Source organism: Thalia democratica, chromosome 1 (assembly GCF_965202585.1).
Source record: "Thalia democratica chromosome 1, ktThaDemo2.hap1.1, whole genome shotgun sequence".
Classification (NCBI taxonomy): Eukaryota; Metazoa; Chordata; class Thaliacea; order Salpida; family Salpidae; genus Thalia; species Thalia democratica.
The window spans coordinates 22,124,159-22,138,273 of record NC_139165.1 but is presented as its reverse complement, the minus strand read 5'-3'; the positions used below and the strand labels follow the sequence as shown (position 1 = coordinate 22,138,273).

Below are 14,115 nucleotides of genomic sequence, written 5' to 3'. Positions count from 1 at the left end.
GAGTATTTGGACGTGGTGTTCAAAGAGAGCAACAAAGTAAAATATTTGAGTGGTAAAACCTTAAAGGGTCTAGGGGTGGTGCCTTTCTTGAAAACCGGGACCTGAACGAAAAAATCTCGTACCTTGGGCTGGTTAAAAAATAGACCAGGAGACGCAATGATTTCGAAAACAACGCCATAGAAGATATCGAACGTCATAAAAGGTATTTTTAGCTTTAAGTTCATAACAATATTCAGTTTTTAGTAATAGTTTGCTTATTGATATAAAAGCGTATAAAAGGAGTTTATATTTCACGTGTCTACTTAACATTACTTAGTATTTATAAAAATAATTATCCTCTTGACTAAGCATTTTTAACGAAGCTTAAAAACTTAACATAAAGTGTGTGCTTAAGTAGAAAATATCTGTACAGTAATTATACCAACGACATAGCAATAGCTATTTACCCGATTACGTGTGTGAATGTTGTATTTCTTCTTTAAAAACCTAATGTTCTACTCTGACTAAATATTTTATATTGTGCTACCGGTGATCAATCATTCATAAAATGTTGTGTTCTGTATAAATCAAATGTGATAATTTGTATAGACAAGTATTGTATACTTAGATTACCTGTGTTCATTTATAAGAACAAAAACATATCTTAATTAACTTTGCTTTTTCTTATTTAAGAAAGAGTAGTAGTTTCATAAGTTTTCTAATTAAATTAAATTAAATTCAACAGTGTAGAAATACCTCTTCTTAATATTTACTTAAATATTAATGTTTACAATTAAGTTTTCAAAAAAAATAAAAATTGTTCTTTTTAATTTAAAACTAAGCATCTGAAATTAAATTTATTTGTGTTTTTTTCTATTTATTATTTTTCATATACAACAACAATAACAACGAAAAATGGAAAAACAGTAAATTTAACTTTCTTCAAACTTCGTAAAAACTCCATTACTTGAAACTTTTTAGCTTAGGTAAAGGATTTGCAAATAATTAATTGCATTAAAAAATGTGCGCTAGAGTTATACAAAATATTATACACTTTGTTACTTACATATTTTAAATTAAAAGATAAAAAAGTTAAATTTTCTGTACTAGTATAAAAAACTTAAAAACATATTCTATATTGTGACTTTTCTAACGTTAAGAAATAAAAAAAACTTACTAATTTTATGGGTTTGAATAGGATGAAGTAGTTTTTAGTTTTGTTCGAGCTGATTATGAAACATTTAAAATCTAACTTTTTAATAAAAAAATCAATTTAAAGTTATTTAATTTATGGTTTAAGAAATAAACAGTATTCCAAAAGTATTTTAAAACATTTTTTATTTAAAAACTAAACCTAATTAAAATTAAAAAAAAAACACTTCACAGTATAATAGGCTTTTTAAAACACTGCACTAATTACAAACAAAGTTTAACTTCGAAATTATACTTATTAAAAATGTTTAATACGCTTAAAGCACCAAGTTTTGGTTTAGTATAACAGCTTAAAATGAGTTTGGTTATATTTAAAAGCTAAGCTATTCATGAAAAATAACACAATTTAAGAACCTTAGTTTAAAAATATTTTAAACTGATAAAAGAAGTGATGATTTTTTATTATTCAAGTATAATTTAATTTTAATCTAATTACAGAATAAAAATCATGTAAAAACAATCGTCTAAGTTTATTCACAGTACTATCTTATTAAAAACTTTAATACCGATACACGATTAATCGTCATTTTCTTTGAAGATCTTTTAAATTGTTTCAGTGAATATTTTTAGATATATTTAAAAATTTAATTATTTAAACAGCATTATAATTCACTTTAATTTTCGTTTTAAGCTGTATTGTACATGTTTCATTTGTATCAAATAACTTAAAATATACTCTAGTAAAAAATAAAAAGCTTTCATTAACTTATGAATTAATTGTAAAGCTTATTGAACGATAAATAAGCGCTCAAAAAGTTTGGCCAAAGGAACCTAAAGTTCAGGAAAAGATTTCAAAACATTTTGGTGAACTAAAGCTTGTATTTATATTCTATGATAATTTAAAGCGTGTTAGTGCTGAACAGTTTACACCCTTTAAAAAAACATCAAGTTTTTGATAGTCATTGTAGTATTTTTTTTTTCAAACATTTTAGAATACCACTTACACAACTTGTTTTTGTATTTACAAAAGGTGTGTTTATAAACGTATTTATCTTAAAACATATGATTTATTTTTGTAATTTATCTATATACTTCATAAATTGCACAGTCATTATAAATAAAAACGTGTGTTTTATTCATGCCCTTTGTAAAAACACAAAACATCACGTTACAATAATATTGTACAGGTGATAGCAAAACAGTCATTTGATATAAGTTGAATGAGTTCGGAAATACCAATCAGTTTAACTTAAACAGCAATAAGCTTTTTTAAATATTTTTAATCATTTTTACTTTGTTGAGTATTATTTATAAAAAAAAATTTAAGCTAAGTTAATGTTGGTTCCTTTTATAAGTGCTTAATGAAATTAGTTTGTCGTAAAAAATCTATATATAAATTGTCTTCTTGAAACTAAATTCTAAGAATTATTAATTAATTTTAAGACTTTTTTGTTTTGGTTTAAAAGAAAAGATACGTAAACGTCATGAAAAATAAAACAAATTCTTAAAAAAAATTGTTTTTGCTTATAAATTTTGATAGTTTAAGTTTTGCAGTAAATAAAAAGTGCTAAAAATAAATAAGACTATAAGTTTAAAATATTATAAAAATGTTCTTCTTAATAGTTCATAGAGTTTATAGATGTCTAAAAAATACTAGTACAACAAAAAAGATCGTGTTATAATTGTTTTTTATTATAAGTTTTAAATCAAACATTTTGCCGTAAAGTCTTTAGAACTTTATTAGAATGAAACTTTTGTTTATTGCTTTTCTGATCTATATTCATGGCGCTGCAAGTCAAACTACTTCTCATGATGATGGCAAATTTAAACTTGCTGCAATCAGAAAACTCTTTTGTAACAGTAACACAAATACGAAAGGTCAAAAAGATTTTAATAATTTAGTGTAATTTAGTGAAAACATTTTTTTCTTGAAGAAAAAGGTTTTTAAATCAATATAAAAAAATTTAAGATATCTCCTTTAACTTTAACAAAAAAATATTAACTTATATATGAACACGTAATTGTAGTGGTTTTAAAATAATTAAAATTTAAAATTACTTTGTATGATAATAGGACTATCTTTTTATATATAAATTAATAAAATAACCTTTAACTTTTTGAAATATTACATATTTGATTTATGTTAGTGGTGAGCAACAAACGGCCAGCATAGTGAAAATGATGGACAATCAGTGTTAAAAAAAATGAGTGGAATCTTGGCCGTAAAAATAAATATTCTACCTACGAGTATATGAATAATACCCGTTAAACTAAACTAACACTAAATATGTAGGATTTTGTACAAAGAGCAAAAAAAAAAGGTCTTAGGTCTATGGGAAACTTTAAATTTAAATTTGATATAATAAAAACAAAGATCATTTATTTCTAATACTGTGTTGTTTTTTAATTGTATGATTAATAATTAATCATGATTAAAATAAATCAAATGCTATGGCCCATCAAGGAGTGCACATTCCCGTCAACATAAAACGTTGCCCAAACTTTGTTTAAACAAGTATTAATAAACCAATAAGCTTTATTTAGATTAAACATTAGAGTTACTTATAATGAAATATTATTCAGGTGAAAAAGGAGAACCAGGTGCTAATTGTGACGTCATAGATAAATTTCAAATGATCGATCGGGAAAATAAGTTGCTGAGTCAGCAAGTTTCAACACTGAAAGATACTGTTGACCAAATTGTAACAAAAATAAATGAAACTTGTTAGAAAATAATTTGTTAAAAAAATACTTAACTTATTTTTACTTATTTAGGATCTAAGAAATAAATAACAGTAAAACTTATCCACCAAACCACTATTGTTAGAAAACAATTTAATCTGAACAATAAGACTTTTAAATGAATGAAGTATATTCTAAATAATTTATTTTTATTATCTATCGCTTATAAATAAGATAGAAAATAATACTTAAATCATATAGCAACAACTTATCTTTTACCAGTTTTTGAATACACATTCAAGATCACACCAAGTAAAGGAACCTTTGATGAGTGTCGAAAACAATGTCAAGACATGAAGGGCGATCTCATACATATAAATTTCGGTGAAGCTGGTATTAAGTATCATTCGTTAGTTGTTAACTACATTTAAATATAAGTAGTAGAACTAAAAGGTTTGTATATCAGTAAAAAAAAACTGACTTAATTTACATTTATTTGTAAAATGTAAATTACTCTGTAGACTACAAAAGTTAGACTAGTTTTTCTGAAAAAAGGTACAATAAAAAAGATAAAAAAACTAATATATAGCAAATATAAAAAGTAAAAAGTAAATCATAGTTTCATAGTTATTTTGAACAATTTAAACAAAAAATATAATTAAAAGTTTGCACAGCCACAGGCTTGTATTAATATCTTGTTTAACAATTCAGACAATTACGAAAAATGGTAGAGTCATCCGGAAAGCATGTTTGGGTAGGCATCACAGATCGCCAAACAGAAGGATTTTTCAGATATGTGAATGGTGAGACGGTTAATATTGTTAAAGACGCGTCTTTTCTGTACTATTTTAGAGCGGGTGAGCCTAACAACAGTAGAGGCAAAGAACATTGTTTGTATGTTTCAAGAGAATATTCTGAACTCAACGACGTAGATTGCAGTTGGGTAAATTACAATGGAGCTGATTTCCATGGGCTGTGCGAAATGAAAAAAAATATATTTTAAACTTTTAGTTTTATCTTTTCATATGTAACTATATACACTTAAATTAACATGAATTCGTAATTTTTCAAATTTTAATTGTTACCATGCAGTTTAGATACAATGAATTTTCTTTTGCTTAAATATTTTAAAGCTCATGTTTTTCAAACTTACCTTTATAGTTTTACTTTATACAAAAATGGTAATATCTTAATTGAACTGTTTTTTTAATTGTCATTTTTTACTAATTGAAAACAATAACTTTAAAAAAACTGTTTTTCTCGGTCTTTTTACTTGAATTTGCAATTTGATAAAGTTTTTATTTTTCATTTACTCTTTACTCTTAAAAACAACAAATGATGAATTAAGTAGGTATTTGATGTTATTGAAGTTATTAAAGTTAAACAGTAAATCAAGTCAAGTATATGTTACTAAATCATCTATACTCATATAGATATCTCAAATTTGTTAAACTGCAAAATACTACAATAGTTTTTTATATCAAAAATGAATTAAGTAAAACTGAGTAAAAGTAGTAATCAGTTTGTAATTTTTTATATTTTTGTGTTTTTTTTTTTAAAGCATTTTTTAAACTATAGTGGTTAAGCATTTTACTTTAGCACGGTGTCACATTTACATAGATAAACTTATAATTATACATGTAGTTAGTTTTGTAAACAACTAAAGATTTTACATTCGTTTCTTCTTCAGTTATTTGAGCGTAAACAATTAGTATTTAAGTTAATTTTTTGTTATTGTAGTTTTTTACAAACTAGGTTTTAAAATTTATCTAAAAAATAGAAAGTAACTAGTCTGGTAATGTTTAGCATAAAATTTAAGGTTTTTTGACCACTTAAAAAACTTATACAAGTGTTGATTGTTTTTATAATTTAAAAATAAGTTTCAAAGTTTTACTTAACATTAACAAAGTAAAGTTTTATATTTTAAATCAAATTATTTTTTGTGCAAAACAATTAATAAATTTAAGTTCTAAAATTTCTAAAGTTATTTTAAGATTTAAACGTATTTTAAGGTGCTCCAACGGTTTAAACTCAATATACATTCAATAGTTATTAATTTGTTTATAACTGTTTTCAAATTTGACAATATAATGCTTGCACATAATAGTACTTTAAGTTTTTTTATGTTTATAAAGTTTAAGATAAATAATAGAAACGGGTCAACTTCAAAGTAGCACGGATTTCATTTTTTGATAGAAAACCTTGGCCACCTTGCTCAAATCGTCACTTTTAAACTGTTTCCTGAAAATCTTATGTAAAAAGACTTATATAAAACTATCAAAAACAAAGTATACAAAAATACAAAATAAAATTGTACTTATACAAATTGACCAAAATAAAGTCGTTTTGTTAACATCATGTTTAAACTTTTTTTGTACTTGAAGCACCAAAAAAAAAAACAATGAGATTACGTATAAAAACATGGTAATTAGAAAAAATTAACGTATTTTGTTAATATTGTACTATCTTTGAGTTGTTTTAATTGTCTCCTATTTAAAATATTTAAACTAAAAGGAAATTAAGCTTAGTACTTAGTGATTCTCAACTAAAATTTTTTGTTTCTATACTTTTTGTAAATTGTAAAAATAAAACCATTAGTTAAAGTAACTGCATAATAAAATATTATTTCTTTAACAAATAACTATTTTGAATAGTAATATATAAGCGTGTAAAAGGGTTTCCTATGTGATCGATAATATACGTATCTACTTATAGCTAATTGGTATTTACGAAGGTAGTCTTTTAAACATAGCTGAAAAATACAAACTCATCAGGAATTTTGTTAAGAGTAAAATACATGTATTTATTAATGTAATGATAATAAAACAGCTACATTGCATACTACGTATGTTGTTTCCCCAATAACGCGAATGTATGTTTTATTTACTTATTTAAAATATACTGTTATACTCAAACAAAGGTTTACTATTGTGCTACCGGTCATTAATAACGTAATAATAATATTAATCACGCAATAAGTGCACACATACGATATAAAAGTGCAATAGCAACATTTGCTTGCTTTTCATTATAGCTCATGGACAAAGGATATTTTTTAAATACTGTTTTACTCAAACCATAGTGACCTCAATAATATTGTGTTCGGTGTAAATCAAACAAAATAAAGTCTCATTGTCTGTGTTTTATTTACTTGTAACAAAACGACGTATTTAATAATTTTTTTTTTAAAGTTATGTAGTGTTTTTATACTTTTTTTATATAATGTAACATTTTTAGAGATATAAAGATAATTTTGTTTTATAATTTTTTTTTTACTTTTTTATAAACCTTTTTTTTTTTGACCTATTATTTTAAAACAAACATTGTTTAGTTAGCTTAAAATTAAGTATTTGAGAACAATCAAATAATAACTTGTTTTACAAATGTAATTATTCTTGACCTATATAGCACAACATTGAGAATAAGTAAAAAGTTTAATTTACAAATTTTATCTAATCTGCTGTTAGCAACATATAAACTTAAGAATCACCGATAATATTTTGTAGACCGAAAAATGAATAAAAAACTTGCGCTACAGTAGTACATTTCAATAAACGTTTTTACTTATTTAATTTAAATAAAATAGAGTACTTTAAAATAAACTTTTCATTAAATATAAAGTTCTTTAAAACTTACTTTTTATCTCTATTTTTTGAAAGGAATTTATGTAACTAAGAGCGATAGAAAGTATGTAAACTTACTAATTTTGTTTGTTTAACAGAAAGTAACTAACTTCAAAGGTAAATATGTGCTAATTGCGAAATGTTTTAAAAACTAAATGTTTTTACATAGAAAAAAAGTTAAAAGTATTGAATTTTTACACTTTGATTATGAGAAAACTTAAAGCTTATTTAAGATTTAACAAACTAAGTCTCTTAACAAATAAAACACGTTTAGATAAAGTCAAGCTTTTAATTCCAAGTCATTATAAGTATCTGAAATTTTAGTAGTAATTTTAAACATAGTTACAGTCAAAACTTACAACTAATTAAAACATATCTAATATACTTAAAATATTTTTAACACTTAGTTTTGATTATGTAAAACAGTTTGAAGTGAATTTTACTTTTTTTAAATCTAAGCTGCTTATGACCGTTAACATTGCTTAAGAAACTTAATATTTTCAAATTTCACTGAGGAAACGAAGCTATTTTTTTATATCCATTTTTAATATCATCTTAATCGATAGAATATAATAACAAAAAGATTATTTTTCTACACATGTTTATTTCGTTGCAAAGTTTTAATTTTACTACATAACAGTTTTTCTATGCAGCTTTTTAATTGAGTTTTAAGTTTAATTTAAAGTTATTTAGTTTATGGTTTAAGAAATAAACAGTATTCCAAAAGTATTTTAAAACATTTTTTATTTAAAAACTAAACCTAATTAAAATTAAAAAAAAAACACTTCACAGTATAATAGGCTTTTTAAAACACTGCACTAATTACAAACAAAGTTTAACTTCGAAATTATACTTATTAAAAATGTTTAATACGCTTAAAGCACCAAGTTTTGGTTTAGTATAACAGCTTAAAATGAGTTTGGTTATATTTAAAAGCTAAGCTATTCATGAAAAATAACACAATTTAAGAACCTTAGTTTAAAAATATTTTAAACTGATAAAAGAAGTGATGATTTTTTATTATTCAAGTATAATTTAATTTTAATCTAATTACAGAATAAAAATCATGTAAAAACAATCGTCTAAGTTTATTCACAGTACTATCTTATTAAAAACTTTAATACCGATACACGATTAATCGTCATTTTCTTTGAAGATCTTTTAAATTGTTTCAGTGAATATTTTTAGATATATTTAAAAATTTAATTATTTAAACAGCATTATAATTCACTTTAATTTTCGTTTTAAGCTGTATTGTACATGTTTCATTTGTATCAAATAACTTAAAATATACTCTAGTAAAAAATAAAAAGCTTTCATTAACTTATGAATTAATTGTAAAGCTTATTGAACGATAAATAAGCGCTCAAAAAGTTTGGCCAAAGGAACCTAAAGTTCAGGAAAAGATTTCAAAACATTTTGGTGAACTAAAGCTTGTATTTATATTCTATGATAATTTAAAGCGTGTTAGTGCTGAACAGTTTACACCCTTTAAAAAAACATCAAGTTTTTGATAGTCATTGTAGTATTTTTTTTTTCAAACATTTTAGAATACCACTTACACAACTTGTTTTTGTATTTACAAAAGGTGTGTTTATAAACGTATTTATCTTAAAACATATGATTTATTTTTGTAATTTATCTATATACTTCATAAATTGCACAGTCATTATAAATAAAAACGTGTGTTTTATTCATGCCCTTTGTAAAAACACAAAACATCACGTTACAATAATATTGTACAGGTGATAGCAAAACAGTCATTTGATATAAGTTGAATGAGTTCGGAAATACCAATCAGTTTAACTTAAACAGCAATAAGCTTTTTTAAATATTTTTAATCATTTTTACTTTGTTGAGTATTATTTATAAAAAAAAATTTAAGCTAAGTTAATGTTGGTTCCTTTTATAAGTGCTTAATGAAATTAGTTTGTCGTAAAAAATCTATATATAAATTGTCTTCTTGAAACTAAATTCTAAGAATTATTAATTAATTTTAAGACTTTTTTGTTTTGGTTTAAAAGAAAAGATACGTAAACGTCATGAAAAATAAAACAAATTCTTAAAAAAAATTGTTTTTGCTTATAAATTTTGATAGTTTAAGTTTTGCAGTAAATAAAAAGTGCTAAAAATAAATAAGACTATAAGTTTAAAATATTATAAAAATGTTCTTCTTAATAGTTCATAGAGTTTATAGATGTCTAAAAAATACTAGTACAACAAAAAAGATCGTGTTATAATTGTTTTTTATTATAAGTTTTAAATCAAACATTTTGCCGTAAAGTCTTTAGAACTTTATTAGAATGAAACTTTTGTTTATTGCTTTTCTGATCTATATTCATGGCGCTGCAAGTCAAACTACTTCTCATGATGATGGCAAATTTAAACTTGCTGCAATCAGAAAACTCTTTTGTAACAGTAACACAAATACGAAAGGTCAAAAAGATTTTAATAATTTAGTGTAATTTAGTGAAAACATTTTTTTCTTGAAGAAAAAGGTTTTTAAATCAATATAAAAAAATTTAAGATATCTCCTTTAACTTTAACAAAAAAATATTAACTTATATATGAACACGTAATTGTAGTGGTTTTAAAATAATTAAAATTTAAAATTACTTTGTATGATAATAGGACTATCTTTTTATATATAAATTAATAAAATAACCTTTAACTTTTTGAAATATTACATATTTGATTTATGTTAGTGGTGAGCAACAAACGGCCAGCATAGTGAAAATGATGGACAATCAGTGTTAAAAAAAATGAGTGGAATCTTGGCCGTAAAAATAAATATTCTACCTACGAGTATATGAATAATACCCGTTAAACTAAACTAACACTAAATATGTAGGATTTTGTACAAAGAGCAAAAAAAAAGGTCTTAGGTCTATGGGAAACTTTAAATTTAAATTTGATATAATAAAAACAAAGATCATTTATTTCTAATACTGTGTTGTTTTTTAATTGTATGATTAATAATTAATCATGATTAAAATAAATCAAATGCTATGGCCCATCAAGGAGTGCACATTCCCGTCAACATAAAACGTTGCCCAAACTTTGTTTAAACAAGTATTAATAAACCAATAAGCTTTATTTAGATTAAACATTAGAGTTACTTATAATGAAATATTATTCAGGTGAAAAAGGAGAACCAGGTGCTAATTGTGACGTCATAGATAAATTTCAAATGATCGATCGGGAAAATAAGTTGCTGAGTCAGCAAGTTTCAACACTGAAAGATACTGTTGACCAAATTGTAACAAAAATAAATGAAACTTGTTAGAAAATAATTTGTTAAAAAAATACTTAACTTATTTTTACTTATTTAGGATCTAAGAAATAAATAACAGTAAAACTTATCCACCAAACCACTATTGTTAGAAAACAATTTAATCTGAACAATAAGACTTTTAAATGAATGAAGTATATTCTAAATAATTTATTTTTATTATCTATCGCTTATAAATAAGATAGAAAATAATACTTAAATCATATAGCAACAACTTATCTTTTACCAGTTTTTGAATACACATTCAAGATCACACCAAGTAAAGGAACCTTTGATGAGTGTCGAAAACAATGTCAAGACATGAAGGGCGATCTCATACATATAAATTTCGGTGAAGCTGGTATTAAGTATCATTCGTTAGTTGTTAACTACATTTAAATATAAGTAGTAGAACTAAAAGGTTTGTATATCAGTAAAAAAAAAACTGACTTAATTTACATTTATTTGTAAAATGTAAATTACTCTGTAGACTACAAAAGTTAGACTAGTTTTTCTGAAAAAAGGTACAATAAAAAAGATAAAAAAACTAATATATAGCAAATATAAAAAGTAAAAAGTAAATCATAGTTTCATAGTTATTTTGAACAATTTAAACAAAAAATATAATTAAAAGTTTGCACAGCCACAGGCTTGTATTAATATCTTGTTTAACAATTCAGACAATTACGAAAAATGGTAGAGTCATCCGGAAAGCATGTTTGGGTAGGCATCACAGATCGCCAAACAGAAGGATTTTTCAGATATGTGAATGGTGAGACGGTTAATATTGTTAAAGACGCGTCTTTTCTGTACTATTTTAGAGCGGGTGAGCCTAACAACAGTAGAGGCAAAGAACATTGTTTGTATGTTTCAAGAGAATATTCTGAACTCAACGACGTAGATTGCAGTTGGGTAAATTACAATGGAGCTGATTTCCATGGGCTGTGCGAAATGAAAAAAAATATATTTTAAACTTTTAGTTTTATCTTTTCATATGTAACTATATACACTTAAATTAACATGAATTCGTAATTTTTCAAATTTTAATTGTTACCATGCAGTTTAGATACAATGAATTTTCTTTTGCTTAAATATTTTAAAGCTCATGTTTTTCAAACTTACCTTTATAGTTTTACTTTATACAAAAATGGTAATATCTTAATTGAACTGTTTTTTTAATTGTCATTTTTTACTAATTGAAAACAATAACTTTAAAAAAACTGTTTTTCTCGGTCTTTTTACTTGAATTTGCAATTTGATAAAGTTTTTATTTTTCATTTACTCTTTACTCTTAAAAACAACAAATGATGAATTAAGTAGGTATTTGATGTTATTGAAGTTATTAAAGTTAAACAGTAAATCAAGTCAAGTATATGTTACTAAATCATCTATACTCATATAGATATCTCAAATTTGTTAAACTGCAAAATACTACAATAGTTTTTTATATCAAAAATGAATTAAGTAAAACTGAGTAAAAGTAGTAATCAGTTTGTAATTTTTTATATTTTTGTGTTTTTTTTTTTAAAGCATTTTTTAAACTATAGTGGTTAAGCATTTTACTTTAGCACGGTGTCACATTTACATAGATAAACTTATAATTATACATGTAGTTAGTTTTGTAAACAACTAAAGATTTTACATTCGTTTCTTCTTCAGTTATTTGAGCGTAAACAATTAGTATTTAAGTTAATTTTTTGTTATTGTAGTTTTTTACAAACTAGGTTTTAAAATTTATCTAAAAAATAGAAAGTAACTAGTCTGGTAATGTTTAGCATAAAATTTAAGGTTTTTTGACCACTTAAAAAACTTATACAAGTGTTGATTGTTTTTATAATTTAAAAATAAGTTTCAAAGTTTTACTTAACATTAACAAAGTAAAGTTTTATATTTTAAATCAAATTATTTTTTGTGCAAAACAATTAATAAATTTAAGTTCTAAAATTTCTAAAGTTATTTTAAGATTTAAACGTATTTTAAGGTGCTCCAACGGTTTAAACTCAATATACATTCAATAGTTATTAATTTGTTTATAACTGTTTTCAAATTTGACAATATAATGCTTGCACATAATAGTACTTTAAGTTTTTTTATGTTTATAAAGTTTAAGATAAATAATAGAAACGGGTCAACTTCAAAGTAGCACGGATTTCATTTTTTGATAGAAAACCTTGGCCACCTTGCTCAAATCGTCACTTTTAAACTGTTTCCTGAAAATCTTATGTAAAAAGACTTATATAAAACTATCAAAAACAAAGTATACAAAAATACAAAATAAAATTGTACTTATACAAATTGACCAAAATAAAGTCGTTTTGTTAACATCATGTTTAAACTTTTTTTGTACTTGAAGCACCAAAAAAAAAAACAATGAGATTACGTATAAAAACATGGTAATTAGAAAAAATTAACGTATTTTGTTAATATTGTACTATCTTTGAGTTGTTTTAATTGTCTCCTATTTAAAATATTTAAACTAAAAGGAAATTAAGCTTAGTACTTAGTGATTCTCAACTAAAATTTTTTGTTTCTATACTTTTTGTAAATTGTAAAAATAAAACCATTAGTTAAAGTAACTGCATAATAAAATATTATTTCTTTAACAAATAACTATTTTGAATAGTAATATATAAGCGTGTAAAAGGGTTTCCTATGTGATCGATAATATACGTATCTACTTATAGCTAATTGGTATTTACGAAGGTAGTCTTTTAAACATAGCTGAAAAATACAAACTCATCAGGAATTTTGTTAAGAGTAAAATACATGTATTTATTAATGTAATGATAATAAAACAGCTACATTGCATACTACGTATGTTGTTTCCCCAATAACGCGAATGTATGTTTTATTTACTTATTTAAAATATACTGTTATACTCAAACAAAGGTTTACTATTGTGCTACCGGTCATTAATAACGTAATAATAATATTAATCACGCAATAAGTGCACACATACGATATAAAAGTGCAATAGCAACATTTGCTTGCTTTTCATTATAGCTCATGGACAAAGGATATTTTTTAAATACTGTTTTACTCAAACCATAGTGACCTCAATAATATTGTGTTCGGTGTAAATCAAACAAAATAAAGTCTCATTGTCTGTGTTTTATTTACTTGTAACAAAACGACGTATTTAATAATTTTTTTTTTAAAGTTATGTAGTGTTTTTATACTTTTTTTATATAATGTAACATTTTTAGAGATATAAAGATAATTTTGTTTTATAATTTTTTTTTTACTTTTTTATAAACCTTTTTTTTTTGACCTATTATTTTAAAACAAACATTGTTTAGTTAGCTTAAAATTAAGTATTTGAGAACAATCAAATAATAACTTGTTTTACAAATGTAATTATTCTTGACCTATATAGCACAACATTGAGAATAAGTAAAAAGTTTAATT

At 23.8% G+C, this 14,115-nt stretch overlaps 1 protein-coding gene across 1 annotated transcript; it reads left to right on the top strand.

Annotated features, from left to right (window-relative positions):
- Positions 1-2,876: 2,876 nt before the first annotated feature.
- Positions 2,877-4,816, top strand: LOC145834482 (C-type lectin mannose-binding isoform-like). Its single transcript, XM_082941923.1, has 4 exons — positions 2,877-3,009; positions 3,715-3,855; positions 4,096-4,222; positions 4,525-4,816. The coding sequence occupies exons 1-4, from the start codon at positions 2,877-2,879 to the stop codon at positions 4,814-4,816; spliced, it is 693 nt and encodes a 230-aa protein (XP_082798049.1).
- Positions 4,817-14,115: the final 9,299 nt, after the last annotated feature.